Below are 20,339 nucleotides of genomic sequence, written 5' to 3' on the forward strand. Positions count from 1 at the left end.
TATTTATGACTTTTCCTACTGCCATTTACACTTAGACACTCAAGTGTTTGAAAGTTTGCACGTGTTTTGGGAGCTATGAAATGCTAAAAATGCACACTGATCAAATTTTACCAACCTGTCTATTTTTCATCTTTTCTGTTTGTCAGCCTTAGGAGAGATTGGCTTTCTGCTAGTTATAAATCACATCTCAGAATAGGATACCCAATTCACAGCCTCCCATGTAGCAGCCTATCTATTAGCATTCATACACAGTGCTAACATAAAAAGCTCATGCACATATTTAAAAGGTAAACACTTGGTAATATCTCAGGTTTCTGAGCAAACGGGTAGAAGTCAGTTTCAGTACATGTCGCTTTTTAATTATATTCTGGTGTAGCCAAATGGAGTACAAAATAAACTACCGTGAAATGAAGATGTCACTCCTACACTTATCGCTTGTCAGAATGACCAATATGATGTGACACGATGATCCACTACTGACTGTGAGCAGCCTCTGCTCACACTGGGGAACTCGGTTTTATTTTTTGTTGTTTTCTTTTGGGCTTTTTTGTTGTTTGTGGTGTTGGTTTTTGTTTGTTTGTTTGTTTGTTTTTTTAATAACAGAAGGAGAGTTATTTCCAAAATCAAAATATTAGTAATTTACTTTCATTTATCTGATTATATCAGATGAAGAATGGTACCATAATGTCAGAACTATAACTTCTAGTAAACTGAATTATTTGCAATATGCCATCCAAAATCCTGTAAGTTCAGTTGAAATGTCATGGGTTTTTTTCATTTTAATATATTGCCCCATCATCAATATGTCAAATTAAAAAAAGTTCTAACTTTCTTGATGTATCTTGCGTATTTTCCAGGGTTCTTTAGATCCTTGATGATTAAAAGAAAATACTTATGTTCCTTCTCTGAAGCAATATCCTGATGCATATTTTGGTTGTGGCTTTGAAGTCATATATAAATTAGTGCTCTTTTATTCAAAATGTACTAATGGCATAATATTTAATTCTGACAGCTTTTCTGTAATAGTACATTAAACATGAGATGAAAGCTAACAAAGAGACCAATTTACTGATTGAAGTAGCCAGTGGATGCTTCATTAGCAACAACGTTCACTTTTCCTTTTGTCTGACCTTCTTGTCTGTGAGGTTAAAAGCTGAGTAAGCCATTTTAATGCTTGTAAAACAGCAATTAGAGCAGTTACAGAAGCCTTTACATTACAAATACCTTCATCACTGTCATCATCATCACTCCATACGATGTCAGACAGTAAAGAAAAAAAGCCATAAATCCAATCAGAAGACTCTTCCAGTGTCTCATGAATGATTCTCAGTGGTTCTGTGCTGAGCTTGTGAACAGATCTTCCTGAGTGCAGAGTTTAAAACAAAAGCGATTTGAAAGAAGAACCCAAACCAAACAATTCCTTCAGTAACAAAAATTAATCTCCATTTTACACAGGACTAATTATACTACCTCTTTTAGCAGAAACAAGGATTGTGAATGTTAATTTTTATTATTCAAGCACTTGAGGACAGCTCTCCTTCCTGTGGGAGACTGGTATAAACTGTATCTTACTGCACTTGCTGTTCACAGAGTGATTAAGGACCCTGTGTATAATTTGGTCTGATGTTGTACGCCAAATTCTGGCTCTCCTTCGGTGGCTTGGCTGGGTAAAATATAAGCATAGATTTCATTCTAATATTCTTCATTTTAGATGATCTCTTCATTTCGGCCCAGTTTTTAATCTGACTCAGATCCCCTGCCTCTTGATGCCCATCTAGGATTCAGTCCAGTCATGTCATATCTCCCTGTTGAGCTCCTTCCTTCACACAAGTCCTGGCTGAAGAAATTGCTGAACCTTGGATTAACTACACAGAAAGGTCATGTCCTTGTCATGGACCACACATACAGGATGGGAAGAAGAAAACTGTGCATACTCAGGCTCAAATTACCCTGAGATTAGAATAAACAGAGATGCAAATCCAGATAGTGCCACACAGACAGCTGCTTTCAAACACACACTCTTGTGATTCTGGTTCTTCTCTCCCACATTTTCCAGAATTTCTTTCACATACACTTGTGCACATGTGCATACTTTACTTGTTCTGGTCTTACTGCCCCTGTAGACAAGTGAATTGGGAAACAAGGAAGCTGTGCAGTTTCATGTCCTTCACCTTCCTGGGACCTCTAATGGAAGTGAGACTTCTGCTCCCCACCCTATCCACACCCAGGCAGTGCAGCCATCAGTGGGTAGTACTAGTATTCCCTTGAAGGCTTTTCCATCTGGGATTTCACCAGATTTCTCTGTACCTCACACACTACTTCAGAGGGACTTTCCAGACTCTGGAAGATTTTACTTCTGACTATTTTGTGCAGCAATTTTCTATTTTCTTGAACGTTGTACTAAACATTGCTTAGGAAGAGGGACAACCCTCATTCAGTCTGTGTTACTGCCCAATGTACTTGAAACTGAACTTTTGGAATAGTCTTGTTCCTAGGAGTTTTGATAGCTATGTGTACACTGAATTTAACAGTATCAAGGTTGGAACTGTACCTCTGTTTCACATTGTCTTTCTGTAGGTAAATATTTTAGTAGGAAGCTAAAGACAAGTCTCTTCAGAACTACTTCTTATTGCAGTGTTCTGACTCACAAGCCGAATTTTAGCATTAACCAGAAACAGTCTCACATGGACTTGCAGGCTAAAAATCATGCAATGTGCAGGCTTAAAGGAACTTTTTCAGCGACAGCACTATGAACAATTATTTTCTAAAAGTGTTGTAATGAAACTTAGATGTAGTTTTATTTGAAATATAAATACACCATTAAATAGTTAATTTTATTTTCATTAATTATTCTGAAACACAAGATACAAGGCTGACTTTCTATTGGTTTGCCCCTGCTTGTTGATAATGCAGACTGAAGAAATATTGTAGTTAATATTTTGTGAATATTGTATTTTCCAGTTAAACGCTGCTGAAAAATTAGACACATCAAATAAATTAAAGGTGTGACATTATGCAATGACATACTTGTAAATAAATTTAGTGTACTACTGCGCACACTTTTTTATTCAGAGAGATTAAATAGCAAAAAAAAAAGGAAATATTTACTTTGTTTAGCATGACACTTATTTCTTTGCATTGTCTTCATGCATTCAGATGTAAGATTTAATTTTTTCAAGTGATTTGCCACAAATTACCTTCTTAAGTGTTAACCAGGGGAATGAATACCTATACTTAGGCTCTTTAAAAGTAAATTTGTGACCTGACCCCTGATGCCATTTGCACTTTACTCTAATCCAGAGGTGCCAAGGAGTCAAAGTGAACTAATAGAATGGACATGGCCAGAGGTGTCTCAGCAAATTCAAGATTTTGATTCACAAGCAGGGATGGTTTAACTTTGGACAGCTGCCTTGATTTTCCATGTGGCTATCCACCCTCCTTTTACCCACTGGTTCCTTAGGGAGGGCTCAGTTGCTTTTACAGCCACAGGTTTTTACAGCTGCAGGGAATACAGCTGTAAACTAAACAAGAACTGGCATAAATTTATTTTAATATACTGGTCTATCAACTAGAAGTTCAATAACTGCTTCTGCTTCACAGGTAGCAGAGCTGTCCCCCCTGGGCAGGCAAGGGAAATGTTCAGAGAAGTGCAAGATCAAGAGCAGAGGAAATTATTCCAACCACCCCAAGGCAAGCCATCTTTGCTGATGAATCAGCCTTCAACATCATATCCTGGTCTTTAATTCATAATATCTTCATACCACGCTATGAAAAGGGATTAGAAATTATAAGTGACCAGAGGCAAAATTGTGTGTCCAGTCATGCCTATGCTAACAGGCCCAAGCTGCAAATCCTGTTTAACATACAAAGTTTAGGAAAATCATTTTGGAGCTGTGTAGAGGGCACTTTATTCGTATTTGCAAAATGAAATTTTGCATTCAAACAGATATTGTGAGCACACTTGAGGGCTGATGCAAGTGGCACAGACCTGGAAAATTAGGTCCTCATGCACAAATCTGTTCAACTTGTGCTGTATTTCTGACATTTTTTAACAGAAGTGCTAATAGTAATGATGCGTTCTGGAATTCTTAAGAACACCACACCAAATAATGCTGAAATGAAAATTACAACTGATTAAATCCATGCTTTTAATTCTCTCAACAACTTTGAAAATACCAGGTTCTGTGAGGTCCCTAGCAGTATGAAATACACTAAAGACAAAGGAAATGAAGCAATTCTGGTGTTAACAAGTACAGAGAAAGATTCAATTTGCCTCACACACATGCAAAGAAAGACAACCGTTTCCAGAAGATTTGCAAACTCTTGCTTCAAGAGTGAAGCTGAAAGAATCCATATTTTCATAACAAAGTTTGAGCTTGATATTTTTTAATTTAGAGTTGTCCAGCAATTGAAAAGAATGATGAGATTTTTTGCAATCAACTTGTAGTCAACATATTTGACTGGATTAGCAATCTTCTATCCAACTTCTAATTTGTCAGCAATTCTTAGAAGACTAATTATTTTAAAAGTAAGCTCACAATGTATTTCTTTTGCTAACATATGGTGTGTAAATCAGAATTTGTAATTAATCTATAGCTGTAATTATTATTATTATAGATTAACATAATTGATCTAAACTTTAATTAATATATATCACATAAAATCCATTGCTCTGGAAGCAGAGGGGGCAGGATTTTGAATTTAAACTATAAACAGCCTTTATCATACTGAATATTTCTCAGATAGATACAGACTTGTGAAGTTTTACCTTTTGTATAACATTTAAATAGGAATTGAGCCAATTTTTCAGTCTTAGATAAAATAGTAAACAAGTAATAAATGCCTGTTGAGGGAGGGGAAAGGAAGTAAATGTTACTGAGGAGGTTAAGTTCAGACATGAAACATACAATTAATCCTGAAGAATTTAGTTCAGACTACGCAATTACCTTTATTCTCAGTTTAAGTTCAGATTGTCTTATTTACTGAAATATACCTGAAAGGTATATCTCTGATGGTTTCTTAACTCCCCCAAAAGCCAGTGCAGAAAGACATATTGTGACCTTCAGAGAGCGTCTCTCTTTCCTCTGAAATCTCTTTTAGAATTACATGAACTAATTTCCAAACATACCCACTCCTTTCCTTTGACTAGAAAGGAAGTCTGAAAAATTAGCATGGACATGTCCATGCCCTTATTTTGGTAGTACTGAGGTATGTGACAAGGATCCTCCTGGTGATGCTGTTTCAGATTTAAATCCTTCTTGTTATTGCACACTTTGGCTATGCACTTAGCCATATTTGCAACTTTACATTCATAATTAATTCCTTGTCTATACAACTATTCACCTTGATAAATTACTTACATTCCAGAACAGCACTGATTCAACAAAAACACTTTGCTAGAACATTTTGTTTGTCAAAGTCTTTTATTACTTGGTACAGTATAAGAGATGTTTTTCAGATCAGCAAAAGTTCCCCTTTTCTTGTGCTGGTCTATTCACTGCTATGAGAATAGCAACAGTTTTGTTGTTTTGTTTTCAGAGGAAACATCAGAATTCCAGAACCTTCTACAAAATGCTGAAATTTTGAAGAGTTAAAGCTGACAAAGGAAGAATTCCAATCAAATAGAAGGAATCTGTATTCTACTTTTCAAAGAAATCACATTGTAGGACAACTCGAATTTGATTGGACAAAGTTATTTAGCTGTTGAAGATATCTGGAAGATTGTTTGGATTTTCTGTATTAAACATATGCAGATATCTTAAAATAATTATTTAATGAATAGTTTCAGATGTGTTGTAGGTATTACATACTTTTAAAAAATCCCTATGCAATTTGAAGCAGCACATCAAGTACTACTACTTTTTGTAGCTTTCTAGCATTACTGGTACAGAAACACTAATTTAACTTAAAATGCTGAAAAAAAAATTGTTCTCAACAATTAATTTCTTCATTTCTGAAGTCTCCCTAGCTCACAATCCATTCCAAATTATTTTTAAATCAAATTTTTAACCGTAATGGTAATTCATAACTCACAAGTAACACAGATACTTGAAACCTGGCAATTACAAAGTTCTCAAGTCCTGCAATTGGCATTTGGGGTGTTCTTGGTAACAAGAAGATAGAAGGTAATTTTCATAAAGTGACAAAGTATTTTTGAACAGAAAACCCCTTTTTTTTATCAGGTCTGATAATGAATTCTTTAAAAGTGATTTTTGAATACAAGAATTGAGCAATCACATGGTATGATTCGCTGTAGACTGTAGAGCAAATTTGGTTATGTTTAATAGTCTGTGTCATTAATTCCTGTGAAGTGCACAACAAAGAAGTGACTAACTGATTATCTGTATAAATTATTTCAGTCTTAATTCGAGTCTTAGTAACTCTGCCAGAAATGTAGTTTCCTATCAATCTTTTTTGCTTGTCAAACGGTTAAATGTATACTCAGAATTGAACCTATGTTAAGATGGTGGTTTCTTTAATGAATTGCAGCAAATTAGTTAACAATTGTTGGATTTTCATCAATTGCATATTTTGACTCCAGTGAATTGAATGCAATTAAGTTACAAATGATGGTAATTATCCGGTGAAAAGACTGATCTATGAGATATAAACTGCTTCATTGACACTGACAAGGTACAGCTGATGAAGACAGAATTTCTGTTTGATAAAATATAAATGCCTAACACAAGCTTGATAAAACATTTCCTATTTTTAGTAAAATATTCTGTTATAAATATAGAAACCTGTAATTTAATTTGGAAGTTCATATATTTGTAAGTTTCTTTCTTTCTACTCTGTGATCTTTTGAAAAGTAACATCTAAGATACTGAACTCAGTATGCACACAGTCTCTTATTATTAACATTCCAGATTATCAACATAACTGTCCTTAGGTTTTACATTTCTGTTTCATATTGTAACATTTTTTATCAAGCTTATAGCTCTAAGCCATAAACAGGTTGTTTTATAAACATATTATATAAACAAAAGCCATAAAACTCTGGTTGGTACCATTATTTGTTTAAAAAATACTAATTGCATTTTTAATTATACTACATATAAAAATGTCAAAGAAAGTGCAGAGTCAACTTTCTTAGTAATTTCCATTTTATAAGTATCTATATTGTAAATATTAAGACTACAGAGTGTAGCTGTCTCTGTCTAATATCAATTTTAGATAATTATATTGAGGTCAGGTTCATAGAGGAAACCTCACTTGAAAATGAACAAAGAAGCAGTTATAACTAGAATTTACTTGCCAAAATTTAGAAAGAAATTCACAAACTCTCACAAAGTAATTAAGTAATTTCAAGTCCATTTGATATAGCCCTACTTACCACTAGGAGTGTATATTTAGGATGGGTTTTAAGTGTAGTTTATATGACTTCATTTGATATCAGCTGGAAGGTTTTGATTTCATAGTTCAGATCGCCATTAGGTGGTGTTTTCTGAGACAATTTTTACCTAAAATAATTAGATGCTTTATTTTTTCTCATTCTATGGGTTCAGTTCTCTGACTAGGAGCACAGGTCTTCAGATTAAAAAGCTGTTAGATAATTGTACAACAGCATTTTCAAAGGGCATTTAAAGTGTAAAATTAGTACCTCAGCTTGCCACATTTTCTTGGGACTCTCCTGGCTGGGGGCATCTCTCAGCTGTCAGATCTGTTTCAGGCACGATGTGAAAATGAGGATTAGGCTGCTGCAAGCCCCAGCCAGGCAGAGTTGGGGTTATCTGAGAAGCAGTGCTGCTGTGTCCTGGCCTCTGCTCGTGCCCATGCCTTGTTATCATCCACACACATACTCAGAACACTGCAGGCAGAAGGTCTTTACCGGGTGGGAAACAGGGATCATCACAATGCTGTGAGTAGGTGGCTATACCTGATGGCAACAGGATGAGCCCCAGAAAGGTCAATTAAAAAAATGAAGAAACACCATTAGCAATAATGAATGTTCTCAGCTGTCTCTTGGCTAAAGGAAGCACTTAAGGGGCGAAGTGAGGAGTTGCTTAATCTCTGTGGGGCTGCTGTTATGTGGCAGAAATTTAAGTTCATTAAAAAGAGAAACAATATGCTGTAGATGTGCGAAAATACAGTGTGAACCATAGGAAAGTAAAAACGTGGTCAAAAAAGCACAGTATTTTCACAAGTTATGAACAAATTCTATTGCTGAAAAGAATATATTGCATTCTAATTAAGTTACATCAATTTCTTCAACAGCAAGTAACCATAGAATTGCATCACTGCAATTGTGACTGAAATGAATTAATGGTTTGATTTGTTTGTTTAAAATTAGGAATCTCACAGATGCCATTATGCACTGGAAATTTGTTTTCTGTTTTGTGTCCCATGAAGCATATTTAAGCATGAAGTCCCCTCTTAGATGCTTCCCTATACAGTGAAACGGTTTCTGGAATTTCATATTTTCAACTACATAACCTCACAATGTTTGATCTATCAAAATTTATCATCTTTTATGCCCTGGAGCTTTTGGGATGAAGGCAGCACCTGCAATACTGCAATAGTTCATAGACTGTCACTCTTTTCATTATAAGCTCATTTCTAGGGGTTTATAACTCAGCTGTGAAATCTGATGCAGACTGAAACATGAGAAACCAGATGTCATCTGAGCAGCCCTTCTTTAAACTGGAATTAAGCTTAAATCCTTTTAATGGATTTTATCATAGAAGAGAGAAAAAAAATGTTTTGTAGGTTTTAGGTACATTAATTGAAGTCTCATATAATTCAATTAAGAACTTCATTAAGAACTTTGAAATAGATAGCTGTTCAATCATGCTTTGAATTGATATTCATAAATACAGAAAAAAAATGTATTGCAGAAGACTATAACACTGTTTTGATAAAGTCCAGAGTAGGAGGTTTGTCTAGGGCTTTGCATGTTTGAAAAAGAGAAAAAAATTATTTATTCCATTAAGTTTGCTGGTGGTTTAAACTAACCCGGAAATTCATTCTTTTTCCTGACTAAATGCAAATGTATTTTTAGTTTTAACACTAGTGGATATACAGTCATAAAATACAAGAGCAAAAATACATGCACTTTTCTTTCTGCAGTTCTTAAAACTTTCCAGTGAATATTAGCCCAACAAGGTGACTACTGTGAGAGGATATTGCAGGGAAGACATGTAAGTGTATATTCCCTGTAATTATTATATACTCCCCAAGGCCAGACAAAATCTATCCGTGACTGCAAGACAGTAATAAAAAATGACCACAAGTTCAGGCAGGGAAATGGTGACTTCACACTGTGTTATTCAGAAGCTACTATGAAAAGCCCCACAACATTTGGCCAAATGTTTTACATTAACTTAAAAATATTTTAAAAATATATTTAAAGAAAACATCTGACTGGATGGGAGCTGCATGCTCTGTTAATTCTCCATTCCTAAAGGTACTACCTCCACAAAGATCTGCCTTTGCTACAGGTGTCTAAAAAGCCTCTTTATGTGAACAAAACAAATTAGCCCCAACAAAGAGTGCACTATTGAGGTTTTTTTACTTATAAAGCAACATGGCAAGCTCATTCTGCTAAGTGTGTCTGTGTATGTTTTCTGTATTTTCACCTATATTATTTTGTAGGTAATTTTGGTTTTCATAGATTTGGTGAGGTTTCATTAGGTTTGATTTAGTCTGGCCTTCAGGTGACTGGCTAAATCACTGTCAATTTACTCTGAATATTGAACACTCTGGATGTGAAATTAGGGGGATGTAATTAGCTGTAATTGGTCACAGAGATGGCAGGGAATTTTGAACGCTCTATTAGCCCATTAGCAAATATGGATTCCTGGGCAATCAATCTTAAGGACTAAAATAATCTTAAATTGTTGAGTTGCATTTACCAATTAAAATGTATAATCTAGTTATGTGTACAAGAAATGCATGAAATACATTCATGAATAATGAAGCCTGTTAAAAAGGTGTGTTTTCTAACACAAAGGATGGAAGTAATGAACTGTTGCAAAGCGCACATAAAACCAAAATTAATTTTTTTTCTTCATTTCTGAAAATATTGAAAATATAAGAGATCCTTTAATGTGGTATACTACTTATTCCATATTTGTACACCTGAGGTGTGATTTGTGGGTTCTTCTCTCAAGCTTTTGTAATGCATGTCACCTCCATACCATGCTAGAAATATTTCAGTCATGTTCATAGTTGTACAATACAGCACGCTAGGAATGCAAGCTTTCATTTGATTCCTCAAAGGAATGAACATAACACACTAAAGCACAACACTGTAAAATTTAATTTCCTTCTTCTGGGTAGATAGAAGAGGGGTGAAACTTTCAGTACAGATCTAATTCTTGTTTCATACTTTCCTCGAAATCCACTGCTAAAGCTAAAGCTGATCTGCAGATTCCATCCCTGTCCTAACTTCTGAACAAACTGACACACAACCACCCAGGAAGCAAAGCTTTAGACATGCAACCTGTGACACGGAGTCCCCCTGTAATGATAGATTTTATATCACAACCAGCACCTCCTGAACAATGCCGAGTGCTACAGAATTTCCAGACTTCATGTTCTCGGATGTCTAAAATTACACAGAACTGTATCTTAAATCTTTCTGTGTGCGGAGCTTGAATTCATGTAATCTGACTTCTCTTACTTAAACTCTAAGTGTTAACCTCCCTCAGCCTCCTTCGGTTCTATAAGCTACCTTACATTTGTAAAATGTATGCTGAATAAAGAAGGCCAAAAAAAAACTAATTTACCACATCTTTTTTAGGATGAAACTAAACATCTCTTTTTCATATTGTTCTGGGACAAATTTCATCTTATATAAATTGCCAAAATTTCACAAACTTAATAGTTGCCTTCTGAAATAACGTGAAACCATAGTAATCAAGAAGCAAAACCTGAGGGTTGGCACTCTAATCACAGAGGGTGGTGTGAAGTTCATACTGATAAATTAAAAGAATATATAAGAGCTAAAATACATATACTGATAATTTACTTCTTTTGGAATTATTTGCCTTTCAGATCATGAGAGTAAAACTGGTAATTATTGAAAAAAAAGAATGTTCAGGTTCTTTAAAGTATTTCCTACTCAGCTCACGTGTAGTGTTTTTCCTGAGTTCCATGAATCTCTGTGTACTTTAGACAAGTAGATCTCATGATCTAAAGCATCACATTTCCTGTATTTTCAGACATTAGCAGCTCTGTAGGGTAATCAGGGGGGAAAAATCCATGTCTGCTCCTGAGCCACACAGTTCCCTGCCTGGTTTGCTGGGTCAGCCTGCTCCTGCTTTCTGCTGCACTCCTGTGCAGTGCAGTCACTGCTACAGCTCTGCACTGGAGATGGTTATTTCTGGCACAGAAACGCAGTGGAAGTCCCTGTGGAAGCCCACAGATCAGAATCCTCTGTCAGCCTTGCAACAGCCCTTCAAAAATCTGCAGGCTGCTCCTCTGTCACCCTTCTGTCTCCTCTAGGCTGAGTTCAGCTCTCTCAGCCTGCCTCATTCATATGCTATGCATACTTTCTGAACTTGAACTTCATGGGACTTCAGGTAGATAAATGGGAAAGAAATTGAATGCAATGGCTTATGAAAGGCAAGTGTTCTTTGAGGAAAAATACACTGAATTTTCTGTGTTTTATGGATTTAAAAAGCACACAGTGACTATCATTTCTTTGGCATCTTTCATTTGCATTTGAAAACTAGGAAATTCATTTTAATCATTCCTGAAAACTGAATTTACAGTCCCAAATATAACTATTTGCTCTTTTATGTAGGTCTGTTTTTTCAAAGAACAATATCAAATCCAAGACAAAAAAATTACTGGGTTTTAGATTTAAGGAGCCACTTAGAAATATGCTCCAAATTCTACTTTCTATATGAAAAGAAGACATTATTTCCACTGTAGGCAAATTGACTAAAAGTGAAAATCATTCCTGTATCAGTAATGTCAGCTAGGTGATTCTGTGTAAAATCTTTAGCTATTTCCATGGAATTTTTACAAATCACTGGGTTTAACTCAAAAAAATCAATAAGAAATCAGGAGTGGAAACCTAAAGGTTGTGATAACAGCCATGAATGCAGCTATTCTTATATGTATGTAAATACAGAAAACAGTCTGATAAATCCTGGTCTAGAGAAGTACAGCAGTTCTTTCTCTCAATGTTTGACCATCAAGACCTTATTTGAATGCTGGTTTAATTAACCACATAGGAACAGAAATATTGCTGGGAAGGAAAAGAAACAAACTCATAAATTCAAAATACTAAAGTATGATCTCTCAGAGACCGTCACAAAATAAAAAACTCAACTTACTGGTTAAATTTTACATTGTTTTGTTGCTATATCCTGGTCTGAAAATGGCAGTTTCCACCAAAAATTGTGAGATTTAAGCTCATTTAACCAATACAATGTGAAAGGAATTAAATCTGCTTAGAAAGCTTCCTTCAGACTCTGGTACAAATACACATTCTTATTGCCTAGCATTACCCTGATTTGTTTATTGAGCGTATGTGACCTTAGAGCTGGTTCAGAAATTTCTGAGTTTAAGAGTTTAATCTGAGTTATGCCCCAGTTCTTGACTGTTCATTGAAAATATATTAAGAACTTGATTGACAGATTGATTGACAGATTAATATTTAATATGGAAAAAATAAAGCTGAATATGATAGTTTCTCTTTCTTGGTTTATCTCTCTGTTTTGGCATCAAGTGTTTTGTGTCCAAGAAAAAATCAGATGCTTATTTTGGAAGGATCTTTCAAAAATAACTTTATATTTTCCTCCAGATATGTCCTTCTGAAAACAAATACATATGAGAAAAAAAATTAAGAAAGTTTTGTGGTACATTTTCTCCACATTTCAAGGTCTGTGACGTCTATTGATCCAGGATTTGTTGGTTTCTTTCAAGATCTATATGCGTTTCAAAAGCTTTCTAAGTAAATCTTGAAGTCAATATTGATATATTGCAGGACAAAAAAAAATCTATGAATTTATCAGTAAAATAATAAAGTCCAGGAAATTTACTCCAAAACATCAACTCAGTTTCTTTTAAATTAAAAGGCTGAAGTCCGAATTTCAACTCCTAGTTAATTATTGTGACAGATGTGATAACTTTGGAGCTGGAGTTCTCATTTAAGGAAGACAAGGACCCTAATCATTTGTTTTCTGGTTCATATACATGTTCCCCAATAGTTAATAGCTGTTTGCCTCACAAAGGTTTTACTACTGAACACTACATACCCTTTACAAACATAGATAGTTAATTTCTTTTCCATTATATATCATTGCCAGATAAAAGGCATAAATATTCTATTTTTTTCTATTTGTTGCTCTATTTTTCTGTTCCTCAAATAGAATCACAGTCCTTGTACCACCCACTTAATTTTCATCTTTGCCTGCAGTAATCAATACGTATCCTAAAGCTTGATCTCATTCATTTATCTAGCCAAGTCTTAAAACTAGGCTAGAGTTATTGCCTTATTGAAGACAAGGGTATGTCTTAGCTAATATTAAGAATCTAGTCCTCTGAACTTATGGTTTTTGAAGATCAGTTTTAGGGTTAGCATGTTCTTTTACAATTTTTTGATTGTTGAACTGTGTAAGCAGATATCAGAATACTCAAGGCATCTAGTAACGACTTTATATTTCTGAAAATATGAATTAGTACTAATTTCATTTTCTAGTAAAAAAAATTATATAGAAACTGGAAAACAGAAACCTGACCTTACATGCTCATAAACATTTTACACTACTGTCAACATATTCATTTTCCAGGATAAGAATGGGCTGCAAAATGGAGATACTTCAATTATAAAGGTGTATGAGGTGTAAACTAATGTGTTCTGACACTTTTTACAATATCTCCTCTCTTGGTAGACTCAGCAGAGACACTGTACTGTCCCCAAGGAGGTGAGACACAGGCATATTTACGTAATAGACGCTGCTTAATAAATTTTTAAATTAGAATATATGAGGTGTCAAATAGAACATGCTGAGTTTTACCTGCTAAGTCTTTGTAGTCCACCAAGTCAAACATTACAATAGCTACTGCTGACCAGGTAACAATCAGAGCAACAACAAGAAGCCATGCTGCTGGTGAGCTGAACGTTGTCACAAGGTCTTCTGTCACTGATTTCTTGCCCACTTTCATGGATGACGAAGGAACGGATCCGTTCTTACCATCTATGATCGTTGTGGTTGTAGACATGTGTCCTGTACAAACAGACAAAACAGAGAACAGTGTAACAACTTGGACCCTTAAAACCAAGAATATGAGTGCTGCTTTAAAATAATTTTGTTGTCAGAATGTTTAAAATAAATATAAACGTTGTTTTACTAAAAAACGGTTCTTGCACTTTCTGGACAAAATAGTCACAACCAGCCTTTTTATTATAATATGACATTTTTTTAGTCTGCCACAAATAGCTACAGGCCTAGGAGAGTGATTGATGAAAGCATAAAATATTATTACCCTCCAAAGGATTGTCTTGTTACAGCCTGTAGGCCAGATTCTCAGGTGATGTGATTAAGTGAACTTCCATTGACTTTAATGGAGCTAATGCATCTACGCCACTTGAGGTTTGGCTGGAATGCAGCTGTGAAGGGCATGTATCAGTAGCAAATATATATATATTTCATTTAATTTCATCTAACAAAAACACAAATGATTTCCATGTCCAGGATCCTTAAAAGTTGTGAATAAGATTGTAGCTGATTTTAAATACTTTTGTTTCTGGAATTTTTCACTTAATGAAACAATCTCCTAAGAAACAAGAGTTACAATGCTAAAGCAGATTTGATTGCAGAAGGCATAGGTCTGGTAATAAAAAGCTGGTAGGAAGTTGAATTCTATTTAGCTAAGTGACCAGTTAACTCACATTAACTATGTAATGGACAGTAACAGTAGTAACTTCACCAACTTCTTCCTGAGGTATTAAAAATGCTAATTCTGGACAAAAACACTAATTCCAGACACAAACCAAAACTATGGCAACTGAAACCTAACTCTAATTGAAAACTCTCAATCTGCTTTATAAAATACATTTTGATAACTTAAACAATCTAGGGAGGTTTTTTTTTTCCATTATATACAATAACAATAGTAAAAGTATTCCTAACACCACAGTTCAAACTAGTAGAAGACCATGGTATCTTTACTTAGTTTGCAGAATCTTCTTGTATGCTACACCTAAAATCTCTAAAGATATGTTACACGTGTTCTTGGTCTACTTGTTTACACCAAATTGCATAAGGATCAAGTGACAGCTAGTTTGCACAATCGTTGCTTTTCTTTGTCTTCTGTCAGAATTGATAGAACTATAAAATTGATAATTTCTGTGGGACAGGGTTGCTCTATATGAAGGTAAGCAGATTCAATTTAATTTTTGATGTGGAAAATGACAAATAGGCACTGAGAAACTTTTGTTGGAGTTAAGGTATAGATTGTTGAAGACTGCAACTTTTAGCATCACAACCTATATTTAGACTCTCTTTGAGAATCACAGTATTTATATTCTTAAAGAAATAAATGAGGAAAGGATAAAATTATTAATATTACTCATACATACATACATTTTCCCTTCCTATTTTACCCAAACAAAACTTCCAATTCTTATGCTAATGAATACTGGTTTTATTCCATTCCTGTAGAATATCCTAAAACAATATCCTAAAGTGATACTGAAATGCCTCTTTATGTATCTGACAAAAACATATAAAATTGGGAAGGATAATTTTGGTGGAAGATGTTCCCTAATTCTTAATCTGTTATACCTGTTGACTTTTCAAATTCACACCCTAATCTATTCTAGAATTCCTTTTTAAATTTTATTTTATTGTATAGTACATTGTATTAATGAGTAGTTCCCTTAGCTCTGCCTTTTAATTTTGCTTCTGCATAAGCATCTTGGTGCTGATGAGTGCCTTGCTTCCAGCCCTGAAAAACTGCTCTGCTACACAGCAGATTTGTAAAAACAAAACTGGATTGGCATATTACATGTTTTTGTTACTTATTTGAAATTTATTCTGATTTATAGAATATTTTTTCTGCTTATAAATAATGTCTATCTCCTAGGATAGAATGTATACAATGTTTAAAAATATTATAAAACCATCACTGCTTCCATTTCTCCAAACAAAGATTTTAGCTCAAACAATTCACAGCAGGAGGAAAAATCTGCCAAGTGACAACTAACAATAAAGATCAGCTTCTTAAGTCAAATTGAAAATCAATAGCATTTTGTTATCCTACTGCATACAAGATTCAAGTAATTTGTGCATGTAATAGGTCATAAATGACACATTATGCATTTTTTCCCCTTGGGGATATCAGTCAGAGTTTATGATGTGTAAGAGAGAATAGAAAGGTATTGTCTCATCCTGACAAATCTGATTAGTACCACAGCATGTCTTCAAGGACATCCTAGTGGCAGATATTTGAAGTTATAATACAAACAATTAAAGCTCTATGTGTGTATACAGATACAGACTTATAATTACCAGTCAAAGGATCATTCCTCTATGTCTGTTTTTATGTAAAAATATTTCCTTACTATTTAGCATACCTAACTTTTAAAACTCAGACCACTCTGTGTCTTCTTTGGTGAAGAAAATAGTAATTTATGATTTATCAATCAGAGCAATGCTGCAGAGACAGAGCTCAAGTGCATTAGAAGGTTATTTATGGCAAGATTTTGGCTTTTGATATAGTCAAGTCAGATTTCGCCTTAAAAACTCAGGATGTTTTACAATAAAATTGCTGTCATTGCATTCATTAAAGTGTGAGTGAGCAGCTATTGATTCAAATTTGACTGGACGTCAAGCTAGGAAAATACTGTTATACTGCTGGATGTTCCTCATACAGGTGCTTGCAGTGTGGCTCAGGGCCCCAAGGAAGATCTCCAGTGTTGTTTTAAATTTTTTACATAATCAAAGAAATCCTCACAGAACTGGCAGGCAGGCAAAGTCTACAGGTCCCTAACTTTGGAACTGCCTAAAAACAAAAGCCCAGACAGAATGTCCTCAAGCAAATAGAAATTAGATTTTTATGTCCCTAGATACCTATATAAACAAAATTGTCTGGGGTGTTTTATCTAACGACTCCCGAGAAAGAAATCGTTTGCTGCTACGTAATCTCATGTAGAGTGGATTGTATAGTGATACCATCACTGTTTCATGACTCCAGAATGAAGAGGGAATAACACTGAGATGATCTCCTTTTCCCTACAGGAATAACACTGAGATGATCTCCTTTTCCCTACAAGCATTCTCTTGTTGTAGTTCCCAAGGTGTTATCCTCATGCTTTTCTCTGCCTGTTTCTTGCTTTCAGGTGCTCTGTTTATTTTTGTCCCTCTCCTACCAGTGCTAACCTTCCCTGCAAACCTTCAGCAATGATATTCACAGAGCTAGACAGCAGAGAAAAAGGGGAAGCACATACAATGTTCCCATCAGTTCAGCCAGCAGTGATCTTCCTTTTTCTCAGGAGAGTGACAAAGTTTGGCAGAACTCCCGTCCAAGAGGTCAGTGGGGCTTTAGGTGCCCAGTGGGTGACTGAGAAAAACAAGCTTTTTTGTTGCTTTGAAGTCACCTGATGGAGCCTATTGAGTCCTGCATTTACAATTAGCAGAGGTCATTCAGCAGCAGGTTAAAATCAGATTGCTGAACTTTTCTAGGTATCCTTGTTGTCCATATAATAAACGTTTTCTCTCTCAAGACAAATTTCTGTGTCCATATTACAGCCAGCCTGAATCCAAGTCAGTTTACTTTCAATCAGCACTGCAGTGGATCAGGAGACTCATGAGCAGATCAGTTGTCCCTGCTTTGGGAGAAGCAACATCCATCACAGGAGTGGAGGGCGCAGCTGAAGGCTGCTACAATTTCAGCCATCCAATTTTAATCCACTGCCACATGTCTGCTAGAGCCTCTTGGCATTTTGGGTTGTGATTGCTATTGATTTTCAATGAGGATGGGAACTTAAAAAAGTTATATATACATTTCTATAAAAAGATTACTCCAGGGATCTATACCTCTGACTGCACATCACAATTTCTCGTGCACACAAGACTACCCCACCAGGTTGCAAATGTCACCTTTACATCAACAGATTGATTTGCTAAATTCCAAACAGCTAAAACTCTGAGATTCTTACTATTCCTCTGGTTTCAGAGTTGTCACATAGAATACAATCTGAAGACCCATAAGGTCTCGTAAGTATAAATAAACCTTGACAATTGATGACAACTTTGAGAACACCATGTGACTTTCAGAGTTCAGAGTGAGCTTGTATTCCTGGCAGCTTAGGTAAAATATTTATATTTGTGGGCTGAGGCATTATCTCCTTAAAACTTAAGGAGATAGGAGTCCCTGGTGAAGGGTGAGCACTTGATTTTACAGTTCAACTGCTACACTTTCTACTACTCTAGTAGAAAAAGGAAACAAAACAAAACTAAGCCTCAAAAACTAATAAATAAACCTATTCTACTCAGACTCGTTCAGATGTAAAAGAGTAATTTTCTTATAGTAATAAATTTGTATTTATGTCACTTCATAACTATTTAATGTATAACAATCTTATTCTGCCAATAGGACAAAAAATTAAGTAAAATATTTATTGTTCAATGCCCTTTTAAGGCTTGGCATATTAAAAGCAGAGGGCTAGTCACGATACTAAAAAAAGAGATTGTTCACTTCTAAATAATAATATTGTTGCTAGGGCAATGCAGTTGGGATGTAAGAAATCTCAGTGCAGTCTGCTCTAAATGAGATAGCTGGTAGATTTTTGACATTAATGGCTCCTGTTTGACCTATTCCACTTCACTTGGAATATTTAAATACTAATTGAGGAAGCAAGAAAGAGAAAAACCAGCTGTATAAATTGGCACTGTGTGTTAAGCACCAGCTCAAGCCTTGGGCTTTAACCTGCTGACCTTATCAATCCACCACTGCTGGGATCAGGCAGGCAGGAGTCTCAGCCTACGGTAAGTAGGGTACCGCAGGGAGAAGAGGACAAGGGATTAGAACCCTTCAGTGAAGAATTGGGCAATGGATATAAGAGAAGCTGCTGCAATTTTTTCAAGCTCAGCACATCACCCTTAAGTGAGTACACAGATCTGCATGCATCGCAATAATCACTCTTTCCTCATGTGGGGAAAATGATTTCTAGCACAAGAAGGATTACACCTACACCTGTTGTCCAGGTGATATTTATGCCTGACTCTGATGTCCTCCTGCTTCAATCTCTCTGTTAGGGTTTCTTCTTCCTTGGCTTATATAAACACAAAGGAAAAGACAGAATTAATTTTGTGGTCAGTAACTAGTACCTTACAATAAAATATTAGTAACAATATTTTTTTTCCTAAAGCAACCTACTGACGTTTTTCATGCTTTTCATCTTGTTTATATATTTATGTGAAAACAAAATGCTGAGCAGAGAGAAGAGAAACCCTCAGGATCCACTGTATGCACTGAACAGAGAGACTATATCATCTTATCTGGCCAGCACAAGGGGCCAAAAATGCAGATACTGGAGAACAACCAACAGGGTGAAAAATATTTCAGAGGAGAAAGAGCAAGAGCACTGCAGCTGGTCAAAACCTTTTGATCTCCTCCAAATACTGCTAAAGGATGCAATTGAAGTGGGTGTAAAACCCTTTTCTGTGGAAAATTCGTAGCCCTGCCAAACTTCAGTAGGTTAGAAACTCAGCTAGATCCACCAACATGGATCATGATTTCTATTGGACATACACCGAAATATATGGGCAAGACTTTTTCTGACACAGAGAAGGGGATAGAAATAGGAAAAGACAACTTATATAGGAAAATTCAGCTTATCTTTGAAATTTCCCCTCTCTCATTGTTATCTCAATACACTGTGAGTAGGACAAGGATCCACAGTGCAGCCCAAAAATGGGTGATGGGTAACTAGTGTAGCTCTTCTGAGTATCTAGTGGGTAACTAGTGTAGCTCTTCTGCTCAAAAGCTTCTACAGGCTTTTGAGCAGAAATGTGAAAACCTTAAGAAAAGCTAGTTTTTTTAGAGATGCAGCAGAAATCTCTTGAGATGACTGAGATTCAGCAATTTCTCTTTTGTAAAGGATTATTTCCCTGTACATATGAATGAATGAATGCCACTGGAATACCTAAGTGGAAAAATAAAGAAATGGAGTTTCACAACTGATACCAGAACTTACATACTTTTAAATTCATCACACAATGTACTGAAGTGTTGCTTTACTGTTTATATAATTAAAATGCAAAGAGAAAAACCTCTCAACACATATCATGTGTATATTCACAACTTCTCAGACTTTAAAGTAGTCTTTCTTGCAGACTGGAGGCTTAGAAAGCTGTGTCTGGGACTGTATATGAGAA

The 20,339-nt window shown here is 35.4% G+C and overlaps 1 protein-coding gene across 16 annotated transcripts in view; it reads right to left on the minus strand.

Moving 5' to 3' along the window:
• The window catches only part of TRDN (triadin), a 235,493-nt gene that overhangs the window by 182,782 nt on the left and 32,372 nt on the right, over positions 1 to 20,339 (minus strand). For 14 of the 16 annotated variants that reach the window (XM_063389925.1, XM_063389922.1, XM_063389924.1 and 11 more), the window contains exons 2-3: positions 13,974 to 14,183; positions 1,225 to 1,362 (exon numbers count right to left, since the gene is read on the minus strand). In XM_063389925.1, the coding sequence (XP_063245995.1) occupies positions 1,225 to 1,362; positions 13,974 to 14,183 (348 nt within the window). The remainder of the gene's footprint in view (positions 1 to 1,224; positions 1,363 to 13,973; positions 14,184 to 20,339) is intronic. The other 2 variants (XM_063389928.1, XM_063389926.1) reach the window with 1 other exon arrangement.

The sequence above is a fragment of the Prinia subflava genome, chromosome 2, assembly GCF_021018805.1.
Source record: "Prinia subflava isolate CZ2003 ecotype Zambia chromosome 2, Cam_Psub_1.2, whole genome shotgun sequence".
Classification (NCBI taxonomy): domain Eukaryota; kingdom Metazoa; phylum Chordata; class Aves; order Passeriformes; family Cisticolidae; genus Prinia; species Prinia subflava.